General features: G+C 50.9%; 3 protein-coding genes across 12 annotated transcripts in view; 2 read left to right on the plus strand and 1 right to left on the minus strand.

Moving 5' to 3' along the window:
• On the plus strand, nt 1-17,430 carry ORAI2 (ORAI calcium release-activated calcium modulator 2). 6 transcript variants are annotated; one of them, XM_075440472.1, is made up of 4 exons: nt 1-78; nt 1,175-1,560; nt 3,838-4,078; nt 9,522-17,430. In XM_075440472.1, the coding sequence occupies exons 3-4, from the start codon at nt 3,851-3,853 to the stop codon at nt 10,065-10,067; spliced, it is 774 nt and encodes a 257-aa protein (XP_075296587.1). In that variant the 5' UTR covers nt 1-78; nt 1,175-1,560; nt 3,838-3,850; the 3' UTR covers nt 10,068-17,430. The 6 variants fall into 6 exon arrangements, 4 of the variants coding, with proteins under 4 accessions (XP_075296587.1, XP_075296588.1, XP_075296589.1 ...); XM_075440473.1 differs by having other exon boundaries at nt 1,515-1,560; XR_012765945.1 differs by lacking the exon at nt 1-78 and having other exon boundaries at nt 1,063-1,560; nt 9,522-12,470; nt 12,700-17,430.
• Nucleotides 17,424-20,385, minus strand: ALKBH4 (alkB homolog 4, lysine demethylase). The gene is made up of 3 exons (XM_075440471.1): nt 20,238-20,385; nt 18,586-18,783; nt 17,424-18,133 (listed from the first exon to the last, which is right to left on the minus strand). Exons 1-3 carry the CDS (start codon nt 20,340-20,342, stop codon nt 17,492-17,494), a joined length of 945 nt encoding a protein of 314 aa, XP_075296586.1. The 5' UTR covers nt 20,343-20,385; the 3' UTR covers nt 17,424-17,491.
• The window catches only part of LRWD1 (leucine rich repeats and WD repeat domain containing 1), a 16,616-nt gene continuing 9,892 nt past the window's right edge, over nt 20,177-26,900 (plus strand). Inside the window, exons 1-4 of one of the 5 annotated variants that reach the window (XM_075440466.1) lie at nt 20,177-20,450; nt 22,421-22,567; nt 24,712-24,946; nt 25,965-26,084. In XM_075440466.1, the coding sequence (XP_075296581.1) occupies nt 22,488-22,567; nt 24,712-24,946; nt 25,965-26,084 (435 nt within the window). In that variant the 5' untranslated portion in view covers nt 20,177-20,450; nt 22,421-22,487. Of the gene's footprint in view, nt 20,451-20,831; nt 21,078-22,420; nt 22,568-24,711; nt 24,947-25,964; nt 26,085-26,900 lie in introns of those variants that run through there. The other 4 variants (XM_075440469.1, XM_075440465.1, XM_075440467.1 and 1 more) reach the window with 4 other exon arrangements.

Consider the following 26,900-nt stretch of genomic DNA (forward strand, 5'->3'; position numbering starts at 1 on the left):
TCCGGCTCTCGGCAGCCGGCGGCGGGGGCTCCCGGGGCGCCCCGCCCGACCCGGCCCGGCCCCGGGCCAGCCAGCACGGTGAGCAGGGGCCCGTCCCCGCGGGGCTGCGTCCTGCGCCGGGGGGGGGGGGGTCCTCATCCTGCCCGGGGTGCCGGGGGTGGGGGGGCAGGTCCTGCCCGGGCGGGGGGATCCCCATCCCGGCGTGCTGGGGGTGCGGGAGCGGCCCGCGGTGGGCGGGGAGGGGGGTCCCGTTCTGCCCGGCGGCGTTTCGTGGCTCCCTGGGGATGCGGAGGGCGGGCCGGCTCCCGGGGGTCGCGTCCTGACAAAGGGACCCTCTCGCTGGGGTGCTGTCGGGGGGGGGGCACCCCCTGCCTGGGGCGCAGGGAGGCCCTCGACCCGGGGTGCTGTTAGGAGGGGGGGGGGTCCCATCCTGCCTGGGGGGGATCCGTGGGGTGCCGGCTGCCTTCGGGGGGAAGGAGCCGAGGTGTGAGGGGATCGCATCCCGCCTGGGGGAATCTGAGGGTGCTGGGGGGGGGGAGAACCCCCCCCATGCAGGCGGTGTCCTGGCAGCAGGGTCCCTGCTGTGGTGATGGAGCGAGGGGGTCGCAACCTGCTGGGGGGGGGTGCGGATCCCCTGCTTGAGGGGCACTGCACTAAGGGGGGGTCACGGCTGTGGGGTGTTCACACCCTGCCTGGGTACGGTGACACCCCCGGGGGGGTCCCACGACAGAAGGGGTTCCCCGTAGCAAAGAGGGGCTGACTGTGGGGGGCCCAGAGCAGGCAACGCAGGGGGAGTAGTGGGGTCTGGGGGAGGCTTAGCCACGGTGCGCGGGGTCTCGAGGAGGGAAAGCCGCTGGCACAAATGTGCTGGTCGGTCTCAGGGTGTGGGGCAGAAACCTGGGTCTGAGGGGGGACTGGTGTCCCGAAGCCGGGCGGAGAAGCTGAGGGTGCTGCTGCGGGCAGGTGGTCGGGACCACAGACCTCGGCCCCCGGCCGCGTCCGCTTCGTTGCCGGCTGTGAAGAAATCCCCGCACGTGCGACTGCGCAGGGACAGCCGAGGCGTGAGGCATGGGCAACGGCTTTCCCCGCCACGCTGGCTGCTCCGAAGGACGGCGCTGGGCGGATCAACAAGATCGATATGAGGCGGCCGTCGCAGAGGGCTTTCTGCCTTCAGCAGTGTGAAGCGGGGCCGAATGCGTCGTTGGTGTGACGGAAGTGAGGAAAGACACAGCTGGGATGGACTTGGCCAGAGCTGGCTGTTCGGCTGAGGAAGAGGTCTCCCGGGGAAGTCCTGGCTGTCCCTCCGAAACTCAGCAGCCCTGTGCAGTGAAGCGCTGTAGGATAGTGACTTCTGTAAGAGCAAGTGTCCTGAACCTTGAACGCTGCAAGGCAGGAGCGTGAAATCTCCAGGATAACTCTCCCCTGATGCAGACAACTCCCCAGAAAGTATTTCCAGAGTAAAACTCCTGGAGGTACTGTGCATGTAAAATGCTCCTTTGTTTTTTTTGTTTCAGCCCACCCAGCCCTCCACTCAGTCCCTCCATGTCTGTAGCCAGCAAGGTGAGTTTGCCGTCCTCTTACTGCTTGTTCGGGCTACGTTTGCGTTTGTGCATTTTATTCCAAAGTTGTTTACTTATTTGGGAACATCTCTTGAGCTGCTGCAGAGTGAAAATTCATCCTTGTGGTATTTTTAGCTTATTTTTCTAAGGAAAGAAGCAGATGTGATTGGGTGCTCTTGCTCTCCCTCTGTAACCTCTGAATTAATTTGTCTTTTCAATGGAATTTGTCCCAGGGGTTGAAGTTTCCTACATAAAGTTCCTACGCATTTTGTGAAAATAAATGGCAGGGTAGAGGCCATCAGCGTCCCAACTACAGACAAGGCCAATAAATTCACCCCACGCTACAGGCTGCAGGATCCACACAGGATGTTGTCACAGGAAGCAGCTTCGTAACGTTGCTGCTCACAGAATGTCTCTGCTCCGATCCTCCCAGGAGGCTTGGGGAGAGATTTGGTTTTTTCTTCTTCTTCTTCTGTAAAATAGGTGATTCTTGCCTTTTGCTGGCAACACAGAGCAAGCAGGGAGGTTTGTCCCTGTTATTCTGTTCTTGTTTTTATAGTTATGTGAAAGTTCTTTTATGCTTTTTTTTTTGCCTTTTTAATAATTTGAAAACTCCTGAGCAGTTCAGGAGCCACCCTGGTGTCTTCCAGGTGCTGTAATAGCCAAATAGTCAAAACCTGCCCAAACAAACAAGTCTTGGGCTCTTGCTGCCATCCTTATTGTGTCTGAGGGGGCTGGAATGTGAAAGCCCACTGTGCTCAGGAGGGACAGACAATTTTACAACCTGTAACGCTGTATTTGCTGCTGCAGTCTCATCTTTTTTACCGTGCCTGGAACAGCTTTGTTCCTTTGTAGTAACAGCCTTCGGAGTTGTGGGAAGTTGGTGTCCTTTTTATCTTTGCCACTTCCTCCAGTCTCCCAGCAAACGCGGGTTTATTAGCTGTCACTGTGTGGCCCACATACGTGGAGAGCTGGGTGGAGGAGGGGGGGACGCAGCAGGGCTGGGGCTCCTCTGGAGCAAACAGCAAGCTGCTGATGACCTTGAGCTGTGGTGCTGGGACTAATTAGTACCACACCGTGTGCGATTCTGGGCGGGCATCTCCTCCTATGAGCCTGGTAAGTATTTAAAGCCAGGCGGGTCTCGTGCGGTGCAGCTCCGGTGTTGCTGCGTGCCACCGCCGTGGTGGTCAGCGGCAGAGCTCTGGGCGTGGGGGTTAATCAGACGATCTGTGGGTTCCAGGCTTCGGAAGGGCGAGTTAAACGTCTAGCTTCAGACGTTTGTCAGAGCCGAGAAATTCTCGCCGGAACATTCAGTGAATTCTGCATCTGTGGGTGGCAGGGAGATGGCCAGAGCCGTTCGGCAGCACCCGGCTGCGCTGTGGTGTGGCGTGAGGAGGGGGTGGCTGGACCTCGCGCGTGTCCCTGCGGCCTGTTGTGGTATTTGCCGCCTGAAATGGTTTTGCTGCTCTCCCACGTCTTTCAGTGTAATCTCTGGTATCTGGAGATGCTGAAACTACCTGGAAGGCAGCTCGCTTTCGCCTTTGGAATTGTCTTTTCCTTCCCCCGTGCTAAGAGCCACTGGTGGAAGTAAGGGAAGAGGATTCTTGGTCAGATGTGGCAGATAAGTGGAGCGTAAGCAGTTCAGGAAATGTTAATTTCCCACGGCAGGCGCTTGGGAAGTTCATTTGTCAGCCTTACACAGCATTCAGCTCTCTGACTATTGGGGAAGAACCGTGCCTGTCCAAACCAAGCCATGCTGAGCAGTGGCTTAACTGGAAAAGACTGGTTTCCAAAGAAAGAGCAGAAAGTGACTCCCTGAATGTGCTAGCTGGCATTACTTTGGTGCTCCAAGGAGATACGTTTGGAGCCAATCCATCATGCGCTGTGAGATTAACGGACAGCTTAAAACAAAATGGTGAAACGGGGGCCCTATTTCACAAGTGCCTTTATGTAAAACAAATTTTCTATTAGCAAGGAGGAATTCAAGAGGGAAGCTGAGATGCCAGCTCTGAAATGAAAAGCCAGATGCTCTGCAGCCTTCCTGAATTCCTGCTGGAGTAGTTCCCGGGTTTACCTGTGCAATATTTCCTGGTTCTCATGGTCATTTTTAGCCATTGTGAATGGTCCTTTCTGTGTTCTGTGCCTTGCAAGTGTGCTGCTATTGGTCCATCTTTTTTCGACTGACCAAGGGTAACTTTGTTTAAACGTAACTTTTCCCGTAGCTGATGCTTGTCCTGTCTGCTACCTCCTTTTGAACATGACTGTTTTGTTTCCTCAGCATTTCTCTCAACATGAGTTCTGAATTAAACGTTCCTGTGGATCCTTCCACTCCTGCTTGCTGCGCTGAACCTGGCACAAAAGGCATGGATTACCGGGACTGGGTCCGGCGCAGCTACCTGGAACTGGTCACATCAAACCACCACTCCGTTCAGGCCCTTTCGTGGAGAAAACTGTACCTGAGCCGAGCCAAACTGAAAGCTTCCAGCAGAACCTCTGCTCTGCTCTCTGGATTTGCAATGGTATGTGCACTTTGTAGCAACACCTTCTGGATCTTAAAGGTTTTGGTTCTCTAAAATCATCTATTAATCAGTGTCTTCCTCCTGTGAAGAAGCAGGACGTGCCGTTGTTTTCTGAAGAAGCAGGAGGCACCTGCCTGGGGGCTTCTGCTTGGCTGCTGCTGCGGAGTCTGGGGCTGGCTCTCAAGGCAGCACGGGTACATGAGCTGCCGCACAGTCAACCCACGCTCTCCCAAGCCAGCCCTTTAAAAATACTCATCCCTTAAGGGATCCTGAGCGCTTCACCAGCGTTGCTAAACAATGTGGGACCTGGGCTCTGCCTTGGCCCCGAGGCCTTTCTCCGCTGGCTGCCTTCGCATGAGGTTGCAGTGGGCGCGGAGCCCCTCCCGGACCCTGCGGTTGCTGTGGTCCTGAACATTAGCTTAATTCCTGTCTGTGTTTTTTCAGGTCACGGTGTCTAAAATAAGAGGGAGGTTGGGTCATGGTCTGCCAGAGCAAAGTTTGCCTGGCGTGATCGGGGAGAGAGTGTTAAACACTGAGGTGTGAGAGGAGGCTCTGCAGCCTCGGACCTGGTGTCAGAGGACTCTGTAGCCTGAAGGCAGCCAAACCTCATATATTTTTGTCAGTGCTATCTATTGGGAATAATCCCCGGTACTTGCGTGCCTCTGTGCAGCACTTGGGAAGCCATCTGCATAGGTCAAAACCACGTCGGGGAGTGAGCAAAGAAACAAGATGGAGACAGTCAGGGTCCAGTGCGCAGACCTGGCCGAGCCGTGGGGTTAGCAGAACACAGCCGTGCTGTCGGTGTGAGCCTCTTCATCTCCCCTCCGGCTCTTGCTTATTGGGAGTGAGAACTGAAGCCTGTCTGGGGGAGGTTTTGCTCAGGAAATGGGCAGGTCTGGTTGTGCCTGAGGTCTGTCAGCTCAGCGCAGAGAGGCAGAGAGCAGCACCCGGCTGAGCGGGACGTGGGGTGAAGGTGTCGCATCCTGCAGCTCGGAAGCTGGGGCGAAGACAGGCCTTGGGAACTTTCCGGATCGCTTTCCTTGTTTTATTTTAGCTGCTTCTGCTGCTTTTCCTTCCCCGAGCCTGCAGAACGTGAATCATCTGTAACAGCACAACAGTCCGGGGTGGCAAAGTTGGTCACCCAAGGCAAAGCTGGAAAAATGCAAGGGGGGGCGTTCAGTGGGAGCAGGCTGCAGGGAGAGAGGGTGCTTGGTCGCTTTGCAAGTCTGCTCCGCTCGCTGGCTGCATGCAAGCGACGCTCGTAAAAACTTCTCGCGCAGCGTATGTTGGTTTGTAGCCAAGCTGGTGTGGTGAAATGGCAGAAGCTACCTCCTCGTTTTGAGAAAGTGGAGTGCTTGCCTGTAGATTTCTTTCACTCGGAAGCTTTCTCACTTTAAAAAGCCGCTCATGTGCTTGCCCTTTGTGCCTCTGGGTTGCTGGAGTTGTGTGTCAGTCATTTGTGACTGTGCTCTGTAACACGATCATTAAATTAACGTTTTGTGTCGTTGTGAACTGATCTATCCAGGCAGCGCGGTGACACAAGCAGGTGCCCGTGCTGGGTGTGCTGTCGCTGGCATCGCGGGGACTCGGGGGGGCTTGCAGCCCACCCACGCTGCAGGGCTGAACCACGTATCTGAAAACAAAGCCTGCCTTCTCAACTCGAACAACAGAAAGTTGCCGAAGGCCCTGGGCAAACACACAAAATTAACCATTTGACTTCTACTCTCTTTAAGCTGTTCAAAATGCAAGTGAAATAGACACGTAGGTATAAGTAGTGTTAATTATAATCATCAGCTTAACATAATAAGTACACCTGAAATTGGTAATAGTCATGAATAAAAATCTTTGCAATAAGGAATTCGTTTCATTAGCAGGCTTTTTCCCAGCTGAACTTACTGGACCTTCCAGTGAAAGCTGAGGTATCTGTTCCTACCGGGTTATTTCTCTGCTGGTAGTTTGGCAGGCAGGTATCTGGTACATGGGTGTTTCCTCTCTCGTAAGAGCATCTATTTGGCTATTGATGAAAGCAGGGAAGTTATTTAGAGTTAAATAGTTTCCCTGAAGCCCTGTGTGCATTTAACTATGTAAACAGATGTCATACAGGGCTTGGCTATTGCTTTATTTATTTCCCCGTCAGCGTGTTTTATTCGAGCCAGTTCCATATTGGCTGAAAATTATTATGAGCCGATGGATATTTAATCAACAGGCGGTGGCTTTGATCCAGCTCCTTCTGGACAGGCTGCAGAATAATGCGAACCTTCCTCGTTACTTGATGCTATCTCTGGTATTTCTGGCAGAGCTGGGCAGACCAGGAGGATGCGGGTCCTTTCCAGTGCCAGGTTGGTGTGGAGGTGGGCTGTAGGGCTCTGCATTCGCCCCAGGGAGACTGCGGATGCAGGAGATTTAGAGGGAGCTTAGGAAACCTCCTTAATAATTTTCCTAATGGAAATAAGAGCTATTACTGCTCATCAGTCTTCTCGAAACTTGTGCGATTGCTGCAGGATATGCATTTGATTTAAAAGAAAAAAAAAAACAAAACACCTAACAGATCTACTGGAGTGATTGTTTTCACAGGCTGCCAAACCATCTGTGTGCGTGTAACGTGGTTTATGTTAAGCCATTTGTCATCCTTTTGCCTGATACTATCTATCCCGGTCTGAATTTCTCAAGATGAGCATCATCTTTGTTGTGGACAATCTGGGCTATATTGGTCTAAAAAAACCCCCATAATTGCATGTAATTTAATTGCAGTTTAATTCTAAAACGTTCCGAGTACTTGGTCCTTTGGCAGACCTGCGAGCGTGGAGTTCAGCAGGGTGATTCTTAAGCTTAAAATTAAGCCCATGCTGAAATACTGTGCGGCTCGGCAGCGTGCTCAGCGCCTTGCAAAGTCGAGCCCTTGACACCTTGGCTTCTGGGAAGAGGTTAAGATAAAGGGAGCTGTTATCACAGAAGACTATAGTTGTATCAAACGTGACATATTAATAGTTTTACAGACTAAGCAGCGTATTTAACGATTTTTAAATGGGTTATGTCAGCTTGTCCTCTTTCTCTTATCCCGGTCAGAGAGTGACGAGACAGTCTGTACGGGGTAAAGCAATAAGAGCTCGCTCACCTTTCCAGTACTTGTTCAGGTTAAATGAACTGTTTCTCCGTCTTGCCGCCCTATCTGGATTGTTGATGTTTTTCCCTGAAATACCTCTTACCGAGCCATCAGTCAGTGTTAAAAATTCATCACACTGCACAGCTGAAGCTAGCCCTAGGGAATAGGTTAGTCTGGGAGGAAACATCCAATTAGCTGAAAAGTGCTGCTCATGCGAAGGATAACAAGTAGAAATTGATGTGTTGACATCAGCCAGGCTTTCAGCTTTAATATAAAGCTATAAATTGAACGTGCAGGTACAATTCCTGTTCAGCTTGCTCAGTACTGTGTCTCTGGGTATCACAGCACCCAATAACGGACAATGTACGTGCGGCTTTTCCGGGCTGATAGGGTGTGACTGACAGCCTCAGCACTCTACAAATTCATTGTACAGAACAGTGCAGCAGAGAATAAGTTTGATCTCCTCCTCCTCGAATCAACATAGGGGGATCTGCAACAAGAACATATGCAAGGCAATGTGGCATGTGTTTAAATTCAACGGACCTTGCAAGAGATGGTGAAGCCAATCCGGCATTACTGTTTTCTCCACTATATGACAAGAACTACTGTATACAGCAAACAGGAACCTTTAAAAAAAACAAAAACAAAAGTAAAACCCCCACATGTCCATAAATAGAACAAAAGGTTGGGAATGTCCAAGAACTCCCACGATATTTTTGGTGTCTCTAATAATTCTAAATAGTTGACATAGGTATAAAATCTGGACTTGTAGAGATTGACTGTATATAACATATATATAACACATGTTGTGTCTTGGTTGCTACTAAACGTGTTCAGACTTGACTGTGAGCCCCTCACTCAGGCTGCTGACGGTTTCAAAGGAAATGCGGGTAAGGCAGCAGTCGTGCTGGCCTCTTCTGTCCCTTTAATCCTTTGCAGGGTTACCTGTAGGGAGAACATCAGTGTACCCCTAAATAATATTATTAACCACTAATGCCAGAGCGGATGGTGCAGATTATTATACAGAGCCTGAAATGGCTGCTCAGCGGTGGTGTCGGGCGAAGTCTGGATAAAGTAATGATGTCTCCGTTCTGCAAAATCCGTCTGTGCCCCAGAATCGAGCTGATTGCTCCAATTTTGCCTTCTCATGGTGGTCTCGAGAGGCACTGCCCCAAGGCAGGCATCCAAGCATCGGCTTCTCCTTCCCTGTACGCATCGGGCAAGCAGCAGGTCGCCTGGGATCACCAGAGGTTTTGCGGGCTGCCAGGCAAGTCAGTGTCTGCGCAAGTCATGAAGTGCAGCCGCAGGTCGGAGCAAGCTGCTAGAGAGTTGCCAGAGAGGAATGTTTGATTGTCTTGTCCATTGTTTCTGTGGTGTCTCTTAGTGCAAGATTTCTGCAGTCCTTTCAGGGGTGGTGCCACGCAGAAGGACTTGTGCTATTTTACTTCACAGGTAGGTTAAGTAATTTTACAAATTCTTATGCTCAACCAGTTAGCAGGCCTGTACTATGACTCCAAATCCGATCTCAGAAGAGCCCCTGGCTCTCTTGTGCTTCTTCTGCTTGTTAAGCTTTATTTGATTAAAAAAAAAAAAAAAGCTTTAGAGTGTAGTTACATGATAGTTCTTATTTTGAGAAAACAGACTCACATCTGAGTCGTTGAACGCACCTATAAGCCAGCAGCTGTTTGCTTCTGCTGAGTATATCAGGGAGTTATTAGCTCTCAAGGGAGAAATTTGGGGATATAAATAACTTGTATCTGGGCATATTTGTAATAAAAAGGAACGTACAATGTTCTGAGAATAGAAAGCAGCTATTTTAACTACGGACTAACTTAAACTGTAAAGTAGCTTGTGTACTTCCCAAGGGGGGTAGTGAAACCGTGCTGGCCGCTGGCCAGAAGAGCTTGCCTTTGCTTTTCTTGAGGTGCCTGAAGTCGAAACTTCCTGCAAGCGGTGAGCGGAAGGAGAAGGTGTGATGGGCGGGCGGGCTGGCGGGCTGTCAGCTGCCTCTGAGCTCCGCTTGTTGTCTAATGAGTTCCTTCTGTTGTGTGTTCTGTGTGATGCAGTTCGTATGGCTCATGGCTGCAAGGAGAGATCTGTTATTTCGGAAAACTACAGCGCAGCAATGTGCGTGTAAGCCTTTGGAAAGGCCACGCTGCAGCCTGCGTATACGTCTTGGTGGGAAACAAGAATGAGCCATCTAGGCTGCCGTTCTAAAAAGCACTCGAGTGTGTACTTGACCTCAGGGGCTCTTCCTGAATAAAGGTGCTTTCCTGGGCGAAAGCCTGGAAAAGATGAAAACTAGCAGCTGTTGACAAGCTCTCTGTTGCTTTCCCCCAGGTTGCCATGGTGGAGGTGCAGCTGGAGGTGCAGTACAAGTACCCCCAGATGCTGCTGATCGCTTTCAGTGCCTGCACAACCGTGCTCGTGGCAGTTCATCTCTTTGCCCTTCTCATCAGCACCTGCATTCTGCCCAACGTGGAAGCAGTGAGCAACATCCACAACCTGAACTCCATCAGTGAGTCGCCGCATGAGCGCATGCATCCCTACATTGAGCTGGCCTGGGGCTTCTCCACTGTCCTGGGGATTCTCCTTTTCCTTGCGGAAGTTGTGCTGCTGTGCTGGATAAAATTTCTGCCTGTGGGCTCCATCCAGAAGAATGAGACCACCAATGTCGAGAAGCCCAGCGGCCACGCGGGTTGGCAGTCAGCGCTGGTCTCCACCATCATCATGGTCCCAGTGGGTCTGATTTTTGTCGTCTTCACCATTCACTTCTACCGCTCTTTGGTGCGGCACAAAACGGAGCGCCACAACCGAGAGATCGAAGAGCTTCACAAACTGAAAGTGCAGTTAGACGGGCATGACAGAGGCATGCAGGTAGTGTGACAGCGAGGCAGAGCCCGCTGCCAGCAAATCTGCTCGGCTAAGGCAAAGAGCAAAATTTTGCTAGTTGGTGAGACGCGCCAGTGACGGATTGTCTTGAGGCTTAAACATGTAAATGCTACTTGCCTGCCATATATAGCTGTGGGTTCTAGTGCTGTTTCAGATGCTGGGGTCTCTGGCCTGTTCCTGGTCCTGCACACTGGGTACTTAAGTCAACACTGCCATGAAGTTCAAGGTCAAAACTTTACCTGAACATTGGTTCAGGTAGCTAAAAATCTGTATTGTTCACAAACGCAATATTCTGTTACCGAAAGTAAAACTGCATCCGCTGTCCAAAAAGCCAGTGTGTGTGCAGGACCTGTCTGACGTTTCAGAAGTCCCTGGCTGTCAGTGCAGCAGCAGTTAGGTGGCAGCTTGTCTCTAGAGCTGAGCTGGTTAAAGAGGGTATCTACAGCTGACTTGAGGACATCCCAGAAAGCACAATAGCAACTGTGAGTGTTGGTCACCTTTGTTACAAAGCAAGTGTTCCATAAATACATAACCAGAAAGAAATCAGCCTTAGCTTTTACGTTTTTATTCGTGCTATTCCTTACTATATTTTTACAGCTGGCGAGGTAGAATTTTGAATTGGAGGAGGCTGGGAAGTGCTGTCGTACTTTGTTCAGCAGTAACTGTCACTTCACATTGAATGAATGCCAAGACCCTGTGGTTTTTTGCAATAAGAGGCGAGAGCGCCCAGGGAATGCTTACAGGTGTTTTAGTTTTAACAAGGACATTCTTAAAACGGAACAGTGACAGGGAATTTAATGAGACAAAACTTTGAAGGACTAGAAAAGCAAATTTCAAGGAGGTAAGGAGTGACAGCATATAGCATATTGTAGAAGTCTGTCACTATGTCATTGTCATTTATGTATTGTTGCAGCGTCTTTGCCTGGCTTGCTGGAGAGAACAAGCCCCAGTCCTGTGTATTTCATCAGTTGTTTGGGGTTTTTTTGTCAGCTGTAGCATTTGCCTGTCAAAAATGAATGCTTCCTTCTCTCTCCACCAAAGCAGCCAACTCCTCTGGTGGAACCTGGGGCTGTACTGGCAAGTCTGACGGAGCTGGATCCAGCGAGAGAGCTGTGTGCCGTTAAAGAGCTATCACGTTTCGGTTGAGCTGACTCTTTTTTCAGCAGCAGAGAAAATGACACTTGCGTGTCTGTATTGCTTAGCAAGGAAAGCTTGTGAGTTCTGTAGCATCCTTTTGAGTGAAAACTTCTGTAAAAATGATTTTGTGATTTATGGTAACTTTGCAGAGGGAAAAGACTGTTTTGCAATCATCAGCTTTCTAAAGGGAAAGCAAGGCGCTCTGCCACACAGGGCTGAAAGAAGCGTAAGCACGTTCTCTTGGCCCCAATCCTGTGCTGATTTCCTGCTCTGCACTCCAGCATTGCAGTTTCAGGGCCTCCCAGGCCTTTCAGGTTTCTGAAATCATTAAGGATGTTTGCACTGTTCTGTTTAACCCCGGTCCCTTATTCCGTTGGGATTTGAGAAGTCTAATGGCAGTGTATTACACGTCAGCTTCCCCGAATGGAGAGCGCACGCAAATCCCAGTGCAGCAGGGTGAGACTATCCCTGTATCCCTCTCTGGCGAGGGCCTTGGGAACCCAGCTCGAATCTCTCTTGTTTACATGCAAGTTCGAGCATTGCTGAACAAGTTGCTTAGCACTGTGTCTGTGGCTTTCATCTGTTGTTCTTGCTGCAGTTGGCGTGTACCACATTGGCTGATGTGCAGCAAAGAACATAGTCTCTGTGTCCTGACCGACCAGTCTGTACTGAGGCACGTACGCCAAAAGTAAGGAGTGTCCTCCAGGAAGCGAGTGGTCGTGACATTCATACGGTCTCCCCGGGAGTCTGCCCTCTCTCCCTTCTCTTTTTACCATAATAAAAATTAAAGGTTTGTACAACAAAATCAGAGTTGAGTTTTCTGCCAAGTATTACACATTTAAGCTCTTCTACCAACAAAATTTCTATTGTGAGGCCAGAGCCAGACCAGATAGGATGAATCTCTCATCTGTACTTTGCACTCTCCTTTAACATCAGTAATAATAGGACTCTGCGTGCTGTGGAGCTCAGGAGGTTGTGGAGGAAAATACTGAGCCATTTTTGCAATGAAGAGAAAGAAGTTTCACAGTGTGCACACAGCGCTGCGAAAGCAATACGTCTCATTTGGAAACAGCCAAATCATTCATTTCATTCTTTGCAAATATAATAAACTTCAGCACATGGAGAAATGCAGCAGGAACTGTGCTTTGATTTTCGTAGAATAACTTGGTGAGGCTTTGGTGGGATTGGATTCAAGAGAAGTCTCAAGGCAGCGCCTCTGTGACTGGAGTGGGATCACCTTACTCCGCCGGGGAGTCTGAGGTATGGTTTGAGATGGTGTCCCAAGGGTGAATGCACTTAAAACGAGATAATAATGTGCCTTCCCATCTTTGCTTGCAGCTTTATTTCTTGTGTCTCTCTGGGCAGGGAGTTCTCCCTTCCATCAGAAGCCCATGGGAGTATTTTTGCTCTTTGACTCAGGTGTCTGGGATCTCTCTAGGTTACCCATCACCTTCGTGCTGTAACTCCTCTCCATCTTCTTTCCCAACAGCATTTTCTTACCTTGCTGCTGCCTCTCTTCCTCCAGTTTGTTTACTTTTTCACCGCTGTTGGGTCCAGACGTGTGTTGCGGAAGGACTGCCTGTAGTGTCAGCCATGGCGGTTCATCTGCAAAGGAGCAGGGGCGTTGTACTTGTCCGGATGGGTGTTTCTGTGCTGCAGCACCAGAAAATCCTCCTTGCTTCTGCTGCTGCTGCCGTGGCTGTCAGCAGGACTCCCATCAGTCAAGCGTGGAGATGCCTGCCTTTCCACACCGCTGCTGGTGTCCCAGCACGGCTGTCAGCGTGCCGTGTCACGTCCAGGTTCACCTGCCAGTGCCTGGCCACGTCTGTCCCGTGCTGTCACCTCCCTGCGGTTCCAGGGGTTTCCTGGGCTTTGTGTTCCTGTGGTGCCTGTGCAGGGATGCTTCTCCCCAGGGTCCCACCCTTGGGCCGGGACACGTGTTGAGGATCTCCCCTGATGTCCCCGTAAGCTTTCTGCACCGGCCGTGGGCCCTGGGGTGCTGTAGTTTGGGGTGGCTGTTGCCCTAACTCTCAGCTCCCTTGGGCTGGGACTCTCTGGACCACTTGTCTCCTTGTTTGGGCCATTTCTCCAGTTGCTGCAGTGGGGCTTGCTGCAGGGGACAGCCATGATCCAGAGTCCTGAGTCCTCCTTCAGATTTTTTTGGACAGTTTTTGCCCAGCATAAAAATGCCTCTGCAGGCTCCAGCGCTGGAGGGACCCTGTCCTGAAGCGGGGAAGGGGCTGTCAAGGACAGGGGTACAGCCCTGCTTGGTATCATTCCCGGGCACCTGCCCTGGTTTAGGAGGCGCATCCGCTCTCCTTCCCTCGTGAGCAGGAGTCAAGACCAGGCACGAATGCGAGCGAGAGGGAGCTGTTGGAGCCGGAGCAGTATCGGGTTCTGCTGTTGCTGTGGGCAGTGGCAGCTCTCACTCAGCGAGCTCCCTATTTTTAACGTCGCCCTGCGGCAGACCTGGCTCCCGTAGCTGCCGCCCCGTTGTTTCGGCGGATATGTGACTCTCGGGGAGGCTTTATGGCCAGCGGAGATGGAGTAGATGTTGGGTTTGACCGCCTGGGCCCGAGCCACGTGACGGACGAAAGCGATCCTGTGCGAGAGCCCCAGGCGGAGCGCGCTCTGCGGTAAGCGCTGAAATATGTGGAAGTGTTTATAGAGACCTGGCCGGGTGGGTGCAGCCGCAGAGCAAACATCCTTCGGTTCCCTGACGCTGCGACTCGGGGACCGGCAGTCTCAGCTTGCCCCAGGGATCGGTGCACTGGGCTGGGGGTGGAGGTGCAGGGTGCCCGGCTGGCTGCGGGACTGGTTGCTCACACTGCACCTTCTCCTTTTGCCTTTCTGTGGCTTTACGTGGGATTTCATAACGTCCTTTCTCTTCTTTCCCTGCCTTAAAACAAACAAAAAAAAGGTCTTCGAGTTTCCGTGCTGCTGTAGCTTCGTTATCTTCTAAATCTTATTGCTTCTACTTTTAGGACGGCTTCCTCAACAACCCCCCCCAAGCCACAACCTCAGATTCAGCTCCCAGCACAGCTGGCCCAGCGTGGTTGTTTTCTGATTAACTTCTCGCAGGCTGTCTCCTCTGTACCCGTTTCAGATGAAGTGCTTTCGGTAATTACTGACTGGCTGAACTGGGAAAGCCTTCCCCTGAACACCTGTGCGTATGACTGGAGCTTGCCTTCTGCCCAGGGTTGTAACAACGATGGGTGCTAAGTGCTAGGAGAAAAAAAAAAAACCCAAAACTCTCTATTTTAGCTTTGCCTACTTTTGTTTTATCTCTGCATGAACAATATTTAATGTGGCTGTCCAGCTGTGTGAGAGAAACTGGATGAACTTGCCAAGTTTTATACTTCTTGCTGATTTCAGACTGGTTTTTTGAAAGGCAGCGCAAGTCCTCCAGCATCCTCTATGGGTTAACTTGGGGTTTGCCTTTTTGTAACAGAGCTCGGTCAGATATTATCCTTCTCCTTGCAAAATACACAAGTAGATACCAATTAGATGCACTTCCTTTTAATGAGGGCCTGGTTCTTGGCATGTGTTTTACAAGCGATAATCTTGGTTAATGAGCTAAACAGCTGTGACAGGAATTCCTATAACATGAAGACCATTAAAGTTTGTCTTACATTAATAATACTACCATACTGGCCAAGATTACTTTTAAGAGCTAATTAATTAAGATTAAAACCTCTTTATACTTTTCTCAGATTTCTGGGATACTTGACAGTCCAAGCCAATTACGAATGTTCTGCAGTGCTGCAATTCTGGCTTTTTAGGAGAGACTGTACATAAAGTTTTAGAAAGTAATACAGAACCGATGGGTGTGTAATTGCATTTTGATCTAAGATGATGCCCAAGAGGCCGTTTAACAGGTGAAAAATGTCAAAAGATAGACTGTAGTGACTAGAGTAAGTTTTGGACTCAAAAACATCTAGACAAAGCCCTCAGGTTTTGCCTCAGTGTTTAATTATTTGCATTTTTTCAAAGCTAAGATACCGACTAGGAAGAGCTGGAATTTTCTGGCAAGAATGGCAGCTTCCCATATAGTTTGACTGAGGCAGAAAAATTCAGCTAACAAATGCAGAGCAGAAAATGAACTAATATTGTGTATCTTGTTATTGTGACGCTGATTCATCAGCAGCTATCATCTGCTTTCACTGCGGAGAGAATGCAACAGCAGGGATGCGCACAGGAAGTATTTTAACAGGCTGAGAGCACAATAGAAATCTAAACGGGAGCACTGGAAATAAGGGCCAAACATTGATGGAAATACTGACTGCGGCAGTTTGCTGAGCAAAGAGCAGATTGCTAGAGAGGCTCGGTGCTGAAAGGGTGATGAGGACACGGGCTCAATGCTTGCTTTATCTGTGAAAGCCTGCCCTGGGTTTCCTCCTGTAGCGTGGCTTTGTGCTGAGCTCCAGCGGGCTGCCAGCCACGTCCTCCTGCTCGGCTGAAGGTCCTCTGCTCCAGCTGCCCTGGGGACACCACGGTCTACAGCTGCCGAGCCCCATGGACACCAGCGGCATGGCGCTGGGCACACCAGTCTGCCGGAGAAAGGTTGGGAACCGCTATTTGGAGAGCATGAGGCCCTGCTTTTGGGAGTGAGCTGGAGAAGTTGCAGCCTGTGAGGCATTTCCTGGGATAAAGCTGGCTGTGAGCAAGCGTGGCCTTGGCCTGCCTGCTGCATGGCTGTGTTTGCAGTGACAGGTTCCCATCAGAGAGGGCACGATGTGACTGCCGAAAGCGCTGCTGGAGCCCCTGGGTGACGCTCACCGGCCGCTCTGGACGGAGGTTTGGGGCTGAGCACTGCCCGTGGGAGCCCTGCTCGTGGGTCCCTGTTGGAATTGTCACATAGATGTCCACAACTGTTTAAATACTGGGCTAAACTGAAACTGGTTCGCTGCAGCCGTGAAGGAGTGTGGTTGTATCTGTTAGATTAAACGGATTCAGAATGTCCTGATTGACCCAGCCGATTTCTGGTAACTGTTCTGCTGGGTGAGGAGCTCCCTCCCCTGCAGCGCCTGAAGCGGAGGGCAGCGTCAGGGTACGAGTGCCTTACCATACAGTAAAACCTGTGCCTTGTGCCAAGGAAGTTCTGCTAGGGCAGGATACCCCTGCGCAGGGACGCTGAGATCCCACATGATAACCGTGCCCTCCCTTTCCTTACCGACCCAAACCAGGCAGCGTTGTACAGCCTTGTTTTACTGCTGCAGGCGCGACTGTGCTGAATGGTTTCGATGACACAACAGTGTTTATTAAAGGATCACGCTTCTTCCACAGCACAACTTCATTTTCAAGAGCGCAGGAGTTTGTTCAGAGCAGACAGATGGCTTCAAATCAGCTTCTGCTACAAATGACTCCTTGCATCTTAGGTACAAGGCATGATTCACACCTGACTGCTGGAGGTGCCAAGAAAAAAAATGATGGCTGCCAGTGTTGCAGTCTGTTGCCCAGCTTATTCCCAAAATCAAGACTCTTGCTACTGAGAGTTGACAGCGGGGTTCAGAGATGAAAAATGATCAGAAAGTACCACGGTCTGTGCAAGTCTTTGGTCTGAACTCTGTCCAAGCTGTCTCTGCGGAGAGTCGGCATCGGCCCTCTGCAAACACTGCTCTTCGGTCCCAGAAGATGTAGGTCACACATGCTATTTATGATTAATCCTCACTGTTAGAGCATGAATCTTCAGCAAAGGATAATTACTTTAATTAGTTCTCAGTGTGCTGTACTACCTGTGGAGAGATGCTTGCTTACCCTATTCCCCTGGAGAGTTGATCTCTAAAGGCGCTATCTGAAGCAGGTGAGAAGACCGTCGTGTCCCTGCGGCACAGCGCAACGCTCGAAGCAGCAGGACAGCACCAGTACGGACCAGGAAGGGTTAAAATCTGCTGCACGGCTTGGGCTGAATCTGTGCCGAGGGCTGTTTGATACTCGGCTCACTGTCATTATTCTAAGTTTCTTTCTTGGTTCAATTTAAGTATTTAAGAACTGGCTACTTGCTTTTTGCATTTTGTTAAAATACAGCTGATGAATACAACAGCCCATTTCTGACTTGTGCCTAAAAGCTCCCATTGCCCAGGAGAGTTTTCGAAGACACAAGCAGCCCACCCCTTCCTTGCACTCTTCTTTCTGTTTGTTAACTTCCCATTTGATTGAGCATATCTCTGTACACACCTTGGTTCCTTACACACGCTTCAGAAATAAACCAAGTTGTACAAATTCTAAACTTTATTTTTCAAATTTCCTAACCAAATGCAGTTCTGGTTTCCTCCTGCTCATCACACTGGTCTTCCTTGAAATGAAAGAGCTATTTCTAGCAGTTCTTTACCCAGTTCCTCGTGCCTTCCTCCGGCGCTGAACTCTGCCGACAGCTCCCTGAACGTGACACAGATTCGGCGATGCTCTATATGCTTGCGGTAGATCGCGTGTTTCCACTTGTACCGCGCGTCACCGTACAGCACCACCAGAGACCTTCGGGGTAAGTGAATGGCAACAGTCACCTCTTTACTTGGAACAAGCCTTGGGGATAAAATGCAGTTGACTCCCTCTCCGCCTGAATTTTTGCACACTGACGTCTGTGTACAAGATCCAGGGGGACTTAATTCCCCGTTTTCATTACTGAAAGTGGGAAATAATTGGATACTGTCCTCTGAATCACAAGACATGGACAGCACGGTTTTCGAGAGCAAGTTTAAGCTAACCAGACGCTCTCCCCAAAGCCACCAGTCATCAAAATGTGGGTCGATGGCTGAACCTCTGTCTGGCACGTAGTCCAAATTACACTGTTCAACAGGTAAGAAACCGCCTAGTACCGAGCAGGCCTTCATTTGTGCCACAATCTTTTTACTAAAACTTGGCAAACCGGTAAAGCTGCCAGCTTTCAGCCTTTGTTTCTTGAAGTTCACTTTGGGTCCATAGTCCTGTTGGAAAGAAAGAGGGGGGAAAGCTGGTGTTAAGGAAAAGTCTGGGACAGGTCTTTTTGGAGAGGCTGTGATCCCTATGGGGCCCATGGTCAAGACTTTTGAGTTCTCATCTCTTCCAGTCACCAGCCTGCAAAAGGACTCGGTGAGGCTACATTAATCTCTCTGGAAGTAGGTTTTTCATCTGTAAAGTAAAACCAAACCAAACCACCCACTTCCTTCACTTGGAGACTCTGTGAACGTTAATGCCTGGACATGCACCATCAAATACCGTTTGTTGTAACCATCATGTATTTTTGCAAGAAGTTGACTTTAACGACAAGTAATTCTTGCAATTGATTTCAGGAAAAGCTTTCAAAGGAAAACATTCAGTGAAACATCTAAATATTTGAGGTTATAACTGAAAACAGCTTTCCTTTTCCAGAGGGATCTAAGAACAAAAGTGCTTAAACCTGTTTCTTTCGGCCAGACTGTGACGGTTTCCAGTCATCTCGATCCATCAGTTCAACTATCTCGGATTCTTCATCTTCGCTAATGAACTCCTCTGTCAGAAACACCCCTGGAAATGGAAATGCCCAGCCAGCAAATTCCGAGCGCTCATTTCCTTTAGCTAGGCCTGTTGCTGGACAGTAAGTGAAATTATCTTCTCCCTGTGGAAATAACAATGGAGAAGAAAAAGCGCGGTGGGGGGAGGACTTATCAAGATAAGGTATTTCCGTGATTTACCCCTACAACCTTGACGCTGCAGCGTGAAAACTCCCTGTACAGGATTCTAGCGGACGTGAGCAATTTTACAGTGGCTCTTGGGGAACGGCCCTTCCCCGCTTTTTCTCACAGCTCCAGCATTACTGTGCCACCTGCTTAAAGCCACTTTCCTTTCCTAGTAATGTGCTCCTCCTGCAAAGAGGGGGGAGCACAGACGATCCTCAGGGCCACATCTGTGAGGGGACGAGTGGTCGGTGCTCCTCAGCCTGGCTGCGGACCCACGGTTTGTCCTGTCCCTAACTGCTGAGTGAGGAAAGCTGATAAGAACTGCCAAGGCCGGGCTGCGCCAAGCCCGTCTGTCCCTCGTGTAGGAAACCCAGTACTGCACCAGTACAGGCTTGGGGCAGACCTGCTGGAGAGCAGCTCTGTGGAGAGGGACTGGGAGTGCTGCGGGATGACAAGGTGACCATGAGCCAGCAGTGTGCCCTGGCTGCCAAGAAGGCCAATGGGATCCTGGGGTGCTTGAAGAGGAGTGTGGCCAGCAGGGCGAGCGAGGTTCTCCTTTCCCTCTACACTGCCCTGGTGAGGCCCCATCTGGAGTACTGTGTCCAGTTCTGGGCTCCCCAGTTCACAGAATCACAGAATGGTGGGGGTTGGAAGGGACCTCTGTGGGTCACCCAGTCCAACCCCCTGCCCAAGCAGGGTCACCCAGAGCAGGCTGCACAGGACCTTGTCCAGGCGGGTCTGGAATATCTCCAGAGAAGGAGACTCCACAGCCTCCCTGGGCAGCCTGGGCCAGGGCTCCGTCACCCTCAGAGGGAAGAAGTTCTTCCTCATGTTCAGCTGGAACTTCCTCAGCTTCAGTTTGTGCCTGTTGCCCCTTGTCCTGTCGCTGGGCACCACTGAAAAAAGTCTGGCCCCATCCTCCTGACACCCACCCTTGAGGTATTTATAAACATTTCTAAGGTCCCCTCTCAGCCTTCTCTTCTTCAGGCTGAACAAGCCCAGCTCCCTCTCCCAGTTCAAGAAAGATGAGGAGCTACTGGAGAGAGTCCAGCGGAGGGCTGCGAGGATGATGAGGGGACTGGAGCATCTCTCCTACGAGGAGAGGCTGAGGCAGCTGGGCTTGTTCAGCCTGGAGAAGAGAAGGCTGAGGGCGGTGCTGGCGTTTGGGGGGACTGCTGCGAGCGCCGGGAACGCTCCCCGGACATCCCCGGGGACAGCGCTGAGCCCGGGGGTGTCCGGGGAGCGTTCCCGGCGCCTCGCAGCCTCCCCCCCCCACCTCCGTGTCCCCTCCAGGCCGACCCCCCGCCCGCTGGGAACATGGCAGACGCGCCCCCCTCCCCCTCAACGCCCCGCGCTCCGCCCCGGCCCCGCCCCGCCGCCCCCTCCCCGGTACCTGCGGGGGCGGAGCGGCCTGCGCGGGCCCCTCGCAGAGGAGGCAGGAGCGGATCCCTTTGCAGCCGCAGCCGGGCCCTCCGCCGTCGCCAGCCGCCTCCTCCATCCCCGCCGGCTGCGCTGAGGATCCGGCCCCGGCTCCCCTCCTCCCTCCCTTCCTCCCCGTCTCCTCCTCCTCCTCCCCTCCCGCCGCCGCGGCCCGGCCCGCTGCCAGGTGAGAGGGCGGGGGGCGGCGGGGCACACGGGGCTCGGCGCAGGCCGCGCGGCCGGGCGGGGTGGGGGGGGGGCCCACACGGACTCGTTCTCCCAGCAGTCCCCGCGGCGCCGAGAAGCGGTGCGGGGCCCGGCCGCGCCGCGGGGGCCGCTGGGAGTTGTAGTCCCGCCACTCAACGCCCACCCTCCCTCCCCGCGGGGGCGCCTCAGGCCGCGGCCGGCGCCGGCCGTCACCGCGGCCTCCGGGCCGGGGCACCGTGAGGCGGCGACCGCGGCCCAGAGCCCCGCCCGGCCGCCTCGGTGCGAAGCCGGCGTGGCCGTTCCCTTTACCGGCGGGCCGTGCCGCGGCCTGCGCCCGGCAGCCGCTCTGCCCCGCAGCCCGGGCAGCGCTCCCAGGGCCGCCGCCGCCTGAGGGCCCGCCGGGGCCGCCCGGTGCGTGCAGGGTGGGCCGCGGGCTGGCGGCGTGGTCGCTGTCATCCCCGGCATGGCGGTGGCAGGGCCGCGGGCAGCGCCCGGCTCTCCTGGGTTTAGCCGAGGCAGGGGTCCCGTCGGTGCGGGGCCGTGACAGCCAAACTCCGTTTAACGTCCGCTGTGCTGCTCTGGCCTGGGTCTGGCTGCCGAGCCTGAGGTGGGTGGTGGCTCCCCGTCCGGCTGGGCGACGGGCTTTGTGGCGAGCGGGGTTGTGGTTGATGGTGGTGATGAGGACATGTCCTGTCACGGGCTTCCCCGCGGCTCCTGGGGTGCCACAGCCGCGTCCGAGGTGTCAGTGGGGTCAGAGAGAGCGTGGCGGGAACACCCGCCGTCACTGGCGTCAAATTTTTCCGACAGGTGAGCGCGCAGGGAGGTTTGTTAGGTTCAGCGGGCGAGGGCCTGCTCCTCTGGTTTGGCTTTTGGTGACAGCTCTGTTGCTTGAAGGGTCAAATCCCGAACCGCCGCTGTCCAAGCGGCTTTTCAGGCTGGGTGCTCCTGGTGCTGGTGTGGAACATTTGGGACGTGAAGGATTCTCCCCACTTACAGGTGTAGGGAAGCGATGCCCCGCCGCTCGCCAGGCCCGGCGCCCCGGGTGCGGTAGGCGTGCGGTGGTGCTGAAGCCAAGCCCAAGGACAGCTTCATGCCTTGCCTGTTCCTCGCGATCTGCTGGAGTGGCGTTTGGGCCGCGGCAAGACTAACACCGAAAGACAGTAGCGAGCCTGGCCTCGGAGCTCTTGTCTTGTTATTTCCCTCCCTTGGAATCAGTGTTAGAAAGAGCGAGAAGTCACGAACCAGTAATTTTGTGAAGCTGCTTTGGCTCTGTCCATGTTATTATTCTAAATATCAGTGTATCTGTGCGTGCGTTTACTGTCCTGTCCACAGCAATGCATGAAAACATCTGTTAATTACCAGTAACATGAAGAACACTGTTGATTTTTTTCTTCTTGGTGAGGGAATGATGTTATTGATTGGTGGGTCTTTTACATTTCTGGTAATTAATTCCGTTTTCCAAAAATTTAGGGAATTTAGAAATTGTCAGCCAGGAAGTCTGTCCGTCTGGTCAGGCCAGGCAGCGCACTGTGTCATTTCCTTGGGAGGAAAACACTCACAACAGGTGTATTTATTCTTACTGTCGCTGTTTATTGGAAAGCGTGTCGGAGTTCTTGGAGCAGAGCCCTGTTGCTCAGGAGAGGTGCAGTCAGACAACTGCGAGGCTGTCCTAGTCCCGGGTGCCGTCACCCCCTGGACAGCTTTCATCTACGGCAAGTCTCTCGCTTTAGTAGCTGAGGGAGGTGTCGCTGCTGGTTTGGAGATGGGTTGGGTCAGTGTGCGGGGAGTGTGTGCCCAGCGTAAGAACAATCTCTGGTATTATTTCAACTGTGTAAAAAAAGGTGACTTCAAACACAGCAGCAGAATCAGTAGCTAACCTCATAACTTTCTTTTTTCCCCCTTTTGGAGTCGGTTGAAACGACTTCCTCTTAGTCCTGTTTGTTTTTCCAGGAAGGCTGCGAGAAGAGGTCCTACGGCTGACTGATTAGTGATTCCAGCAGAAGGGTGGAGAGTAAAAATGTCAAAAATTACTACTGAACTTCTTTTGGAAAGAGCGGTTCCAAGATCTACAAGGCTCCGAAAGATCGAGACGCTGAAGTAAGTGCAGACAGGCCCATGGAAAATTCCAGTTGAATTCAGCCTGGGCGATCCTTTTTTCGTCTTTCTTCCCCTAAGCGTTTTTACTGAAAAAAGACGGTTACAAAGCACAGAGCAGGAGATCGCATTCTTGATGTAGGATCAGTGAGCACTAGTGGAGCTGCATTCACTAGATAGGTTATCAGCAGTTACCACCTCTTTTCACCATTTATATTGTATATATGCTGCCACCTTCTTTCTGTAAAACTGCTTAAGGCTGGATCCTGATTTCCTAGCCCGAAGATACGCTCCCTAACCCCAAAGCACTTCTGTCTTTGCTAGCAGTTGCTTAATGCAAATAAGAGTATCTCTTCTGGCCTCAATTTTAGAGGGGAATAAAGACATTTTTGGCATTATTTCCCCTCACTTTTCCTCTCCCTCCATCACTTTCCATCTTCTCTAAATCCTGTTATGTTAGTACTTCAAACATTGCAGAGAGGGAGAATAAACTCTGACACGCTTAGAAACCACTAAAAATAGTTTTGTTGCTCAGATCCTTGACAGAGGCCATTTAAAATACGTGTCTCCAGCACGGTGGAATTCCGCTATTCCAGAACTGGTCAAACTGAGTGACTCAGCTAGCCAGTTTGTGGCTGGTGCCTTTGCGGTTTTTGTTGCTGATGCCAGAGTTTTGGATTTCACATGTGCTCTTTAAAGTTATTTCTTTTAGTTTGTCTTGTGCTAAAACAACTGTTTTTAGAGAGAAACTCAAAAGTTTATCTGGAGTATAGGCCACAGTAATCTGGGTAATAAAGTGACATTGAGATGTTTCAAATGGTGAACTTCTAGAGTGTGGTTTTTTCCCCTGAGCTTCATACCATGATTTTGAAAGGTAGGGTTTCAGAAAGTCCATTTGGGGAGCACTGTGTTGTGTTTCTGCCCAAACTGACACAGTAGTCACACTCAGCTTTGCAGCCAGCTAAATTCCGTTTGACCGTTCTTAAATGCTTGGACTGGCTGGTTAGGCTGCTGGGATGACAAGTGAAGCAGTGGTATTGCTTCCTAATTTTATGTACCTTGTTTATTCACACTTCATGTATATTTAGAAGGCCTTTTTTTATTACTCATTAGAGGTGGAGATTCTGTTTGTGAAAGGAACTCAGGCTTGTGTCCTCAAGAGGCTTTGGCTGTTGGACTAGAAGCTCGCTTTGGAGCTCAACTGAATGGTCTAATACAATCTGAATGACCCTTCTTACGATACACAGTTTTCACTTTCTTACAGAGAAGGGATATTTTTTTTTTCCCCCCTCACAAATACTGTGCCACTTTCAGGACAGAATGCTTCTGTTTTGGTGGCAGCCTTGGGATTTTGAGGTAGATTTCCATATTTGCCATTGGAAGTTTTTGCAGCAAAATTCACTGTAAAAGAAACAGAAGAAATACTTTTTTGTGAAGTTAGTTCTTTGCAAACAGCCAAATTATTTGGGGACCTACTCTGCACTTGGCCTGAACTTAATTTCTGATGCAGAGAAGAAAAGTTTTGAACCACATCAGGAACCTGATCCAATTTGCCACATCGTTGTGTGAGTGCAAGTGTCAGCATGAAGTGAGGGGGAGGATGGGACCAGCCTTTTGGAATCATCGTGGTCTCACATCGCTTTCACCAGCTGTGAGGTGCTGATTTCTAAGCAGTGAGTGAAATAATGAATCTAGTGCGTTCTGTGGACAAGGTGGACCGATGGTGTAGTGAGTGTCTTGCATTGCCACAGCTTGTTTTGTTGAATTTACGTTGCAAAGGAATAAAATACCAAAATTCTTAGAGGTGTAGTAGTTTTTGCTATGAACGAGAACTTTTCTGGCTGTTCACTGCTCACAGCCAGCTCTGTTTGCCATAGGAGGTTTATCTGAACTGCAGGTTAATTGTACTGCAAGTACTTTGGTAGACTGGAGTCTCTGATGGTGTCTGTTAGCTTAGACACAGCACCTTTGCCACATCTGTCTGCTTGCAGTCCATACTGCTGCAGACAGGAAAAAGTGGGTTTGCTGGGGTTCGCCCAGTGAGTTGTGCTAGACTGAGAGGTGCCACCAGGTGGGACCACGTACCCTGTGAAAGTCAGCGTTTTTCCAATGAGTTACAGGTAGTTCATGTTCTCTTCTGTTTTCAGCCTGTCCAAGCTGCAACTGAAGACTGGAGACTTAGACCCACGTTTGTTCTCCCGTCTGAGGCATCTGCAGAAACTAGATCTCTCTGATAATTTACTGGACAAGTTTCCCAGCAGTCTAACCCTGCCTGATCTGCGTGTCCTAAACTGCAACAACAACAAACTGGAAGATGTAACTGCTCTGAAACAGTTCCCTCTTCTCGAGGAGCTAACCTATGAGAACAACGTGTACTTGACAGTGAGTTACCTCCCATCCCTACAAGCTAAGCATTAAAAAGAGGGGGAAACAGACAGCAGTTGTGCCTAGTTCTTATATATTGTTGTAGGCAGCAAGTGTTAGGGCATCTGAAAGTGCAGCCAGTCTTTTTGCACCCCTTCACCAGTTTGTGCCACTATTTCCCCATCTGCAGGAGTGACTTGCCCAAAACCACTCAGATACTGAAATCTGGGTATCTGGAATTCCTGATTCTCCAGGCCGGGGTTCCATATTATGTAGCTTGTCAGGCAGGATATGTTATGCTCGTGCTTTTGTAGAATATAGTAATGACTGTGTAGAAATGTCTTTCTTATATGTTGGTTTTAGTGCCCCTTGTGCTCTGGAAGAGCAGACTTGATCCTCTGGTGAGGAATTAAGCTTGGTCATTAGTCTAGTTTAGATTTTCTGACTTCTTCCAAGAGGCTGTTCTGACTGTACCAGTCTAAGCGTTCAAAACTGTAATTTCACTTGTGCTTCAAACTGGCATCAGCCACCATCGCCGTCCCCAGATGCTTCTTTGCTGTTGCGTGCTGGCAGAAGTGTATGTGTGGCTGTGTGGTAAACTGGATTGAGGCACTGGTGTGACTTCAAGCGCCCCTGACCCAAGGAAGCTCTGCTGGCCCTGGTTTGCTGTAGGCAGGGCAGGCGTTGCTCAGTGTCAGCTGCTCGCTCCCAGTTAAGGGATGTGCCCAGGATGCCCTGGTTGGACCTCGGCGGAGCAGATGGGCCTGGTGACACCGCCACCGCCCTGTGCTGGATGTTAGTACTGCCTAAGTGTGAGGCAGGTCCGTTGGCTGCAGTTTAAGATCCCATAGGATCATAGGAGAACGTTAATTTACAACTAAAAGGTGCTATTCAAGTCAGAAATGCTGAAAAGATTTTATGAAATGGCTTTTCCTGACATAATATATTCTTCTTATCCTTGGCTGTGTTTTAATAAAGGACTAGAGCTAAAGCAAGCACAATGTGTACAATTAACTCTGACATCTTCTCTTTTTAGCTCAACGATGACTATAAAGTAATGTTTCTTTTGCAAAATCTTCGGCTACTCAACGGCAAAGATATAACCAAACTGGCTAATCATGTGAGGCATGTCAATAGTCGTAAGCTCACCAGCAAGGTAAGATGGGCGATATTTTCTTAATCTCTAAACACCTGAGAAGTAACTAAACACTGTGCTCAGTTTAATGACAGAGTTTCAAACAAACATCGAATGATGAACAATAATTCTGGTGTGATCTGAGCACAGCCCGCAGTGTGGGCCACCTTGCAAATGTCTTACTGCTGCGTTCTCTGGTCACTGCTGGCGTTTGCTCTACCTGTTCTGTGTAGCCAGCTTCTGCCTTCAGTTCAAATCACAGCAGCAGGGCCAGCAAGGTCTGTGGCTGGCCCTCTAGTTTTTCAGGTCACGCCAATCATCGTTCAAATATGGGAGAAGCCCCGTGTTGACATAACAACTGCGTACACCTCCCCATCTAATTCCCATCACTGTCCTGGCACCAGGAGAGGGGAGCACAAAACCAAGCTCAGGATAATCTCACTTTTTCCAGCGTACACCAGGAACCGTTCTTCTTCAGCTGTGCCGGTTTGGAACTGTGTTTTCACTCATTTACGTACACAGTTTAGCTCCTGACAGAACGTCCCCACAAAGCATGTTGTGATCTTGAGCAAAATTATTGTTCTATTATGAAAAAGGGTATTTTTTTGTGCAGTACTGCTCTTACCACTTGTATTCTAGTTAGCTGATCTTGTTAATTCCTTCTGTGTAGCAGTGGTGGAGAGATCAAATACTGAAGACTGGGATGGCGTATTGCGCTAAGTGTTATCTGTGTAATAGCTTGTACCTCAAAGGGTCTTGGTGAGAGCTGCTCAGCCTCTTATCCTCCAGGCAGCTGGGCATGGTTGGCTGTTTAATGAGACACCAAATGCTCCCCTG

Source organism: Opisthocomus hoazin, chromosome 20 (assembly GCF_030867145.1).
Source record: "Opisthocomus hoazin isolate bOpiHoa1 chromosome 20, bOpiHoa1.hap1, whole genome shotgun sequence".
NCBI lineage: Eukaryota > Metazoa > Chordata > Aves > Opisthocomiformes > Opisthocomidae > Opisthocomus > Opisthocomus hoazin.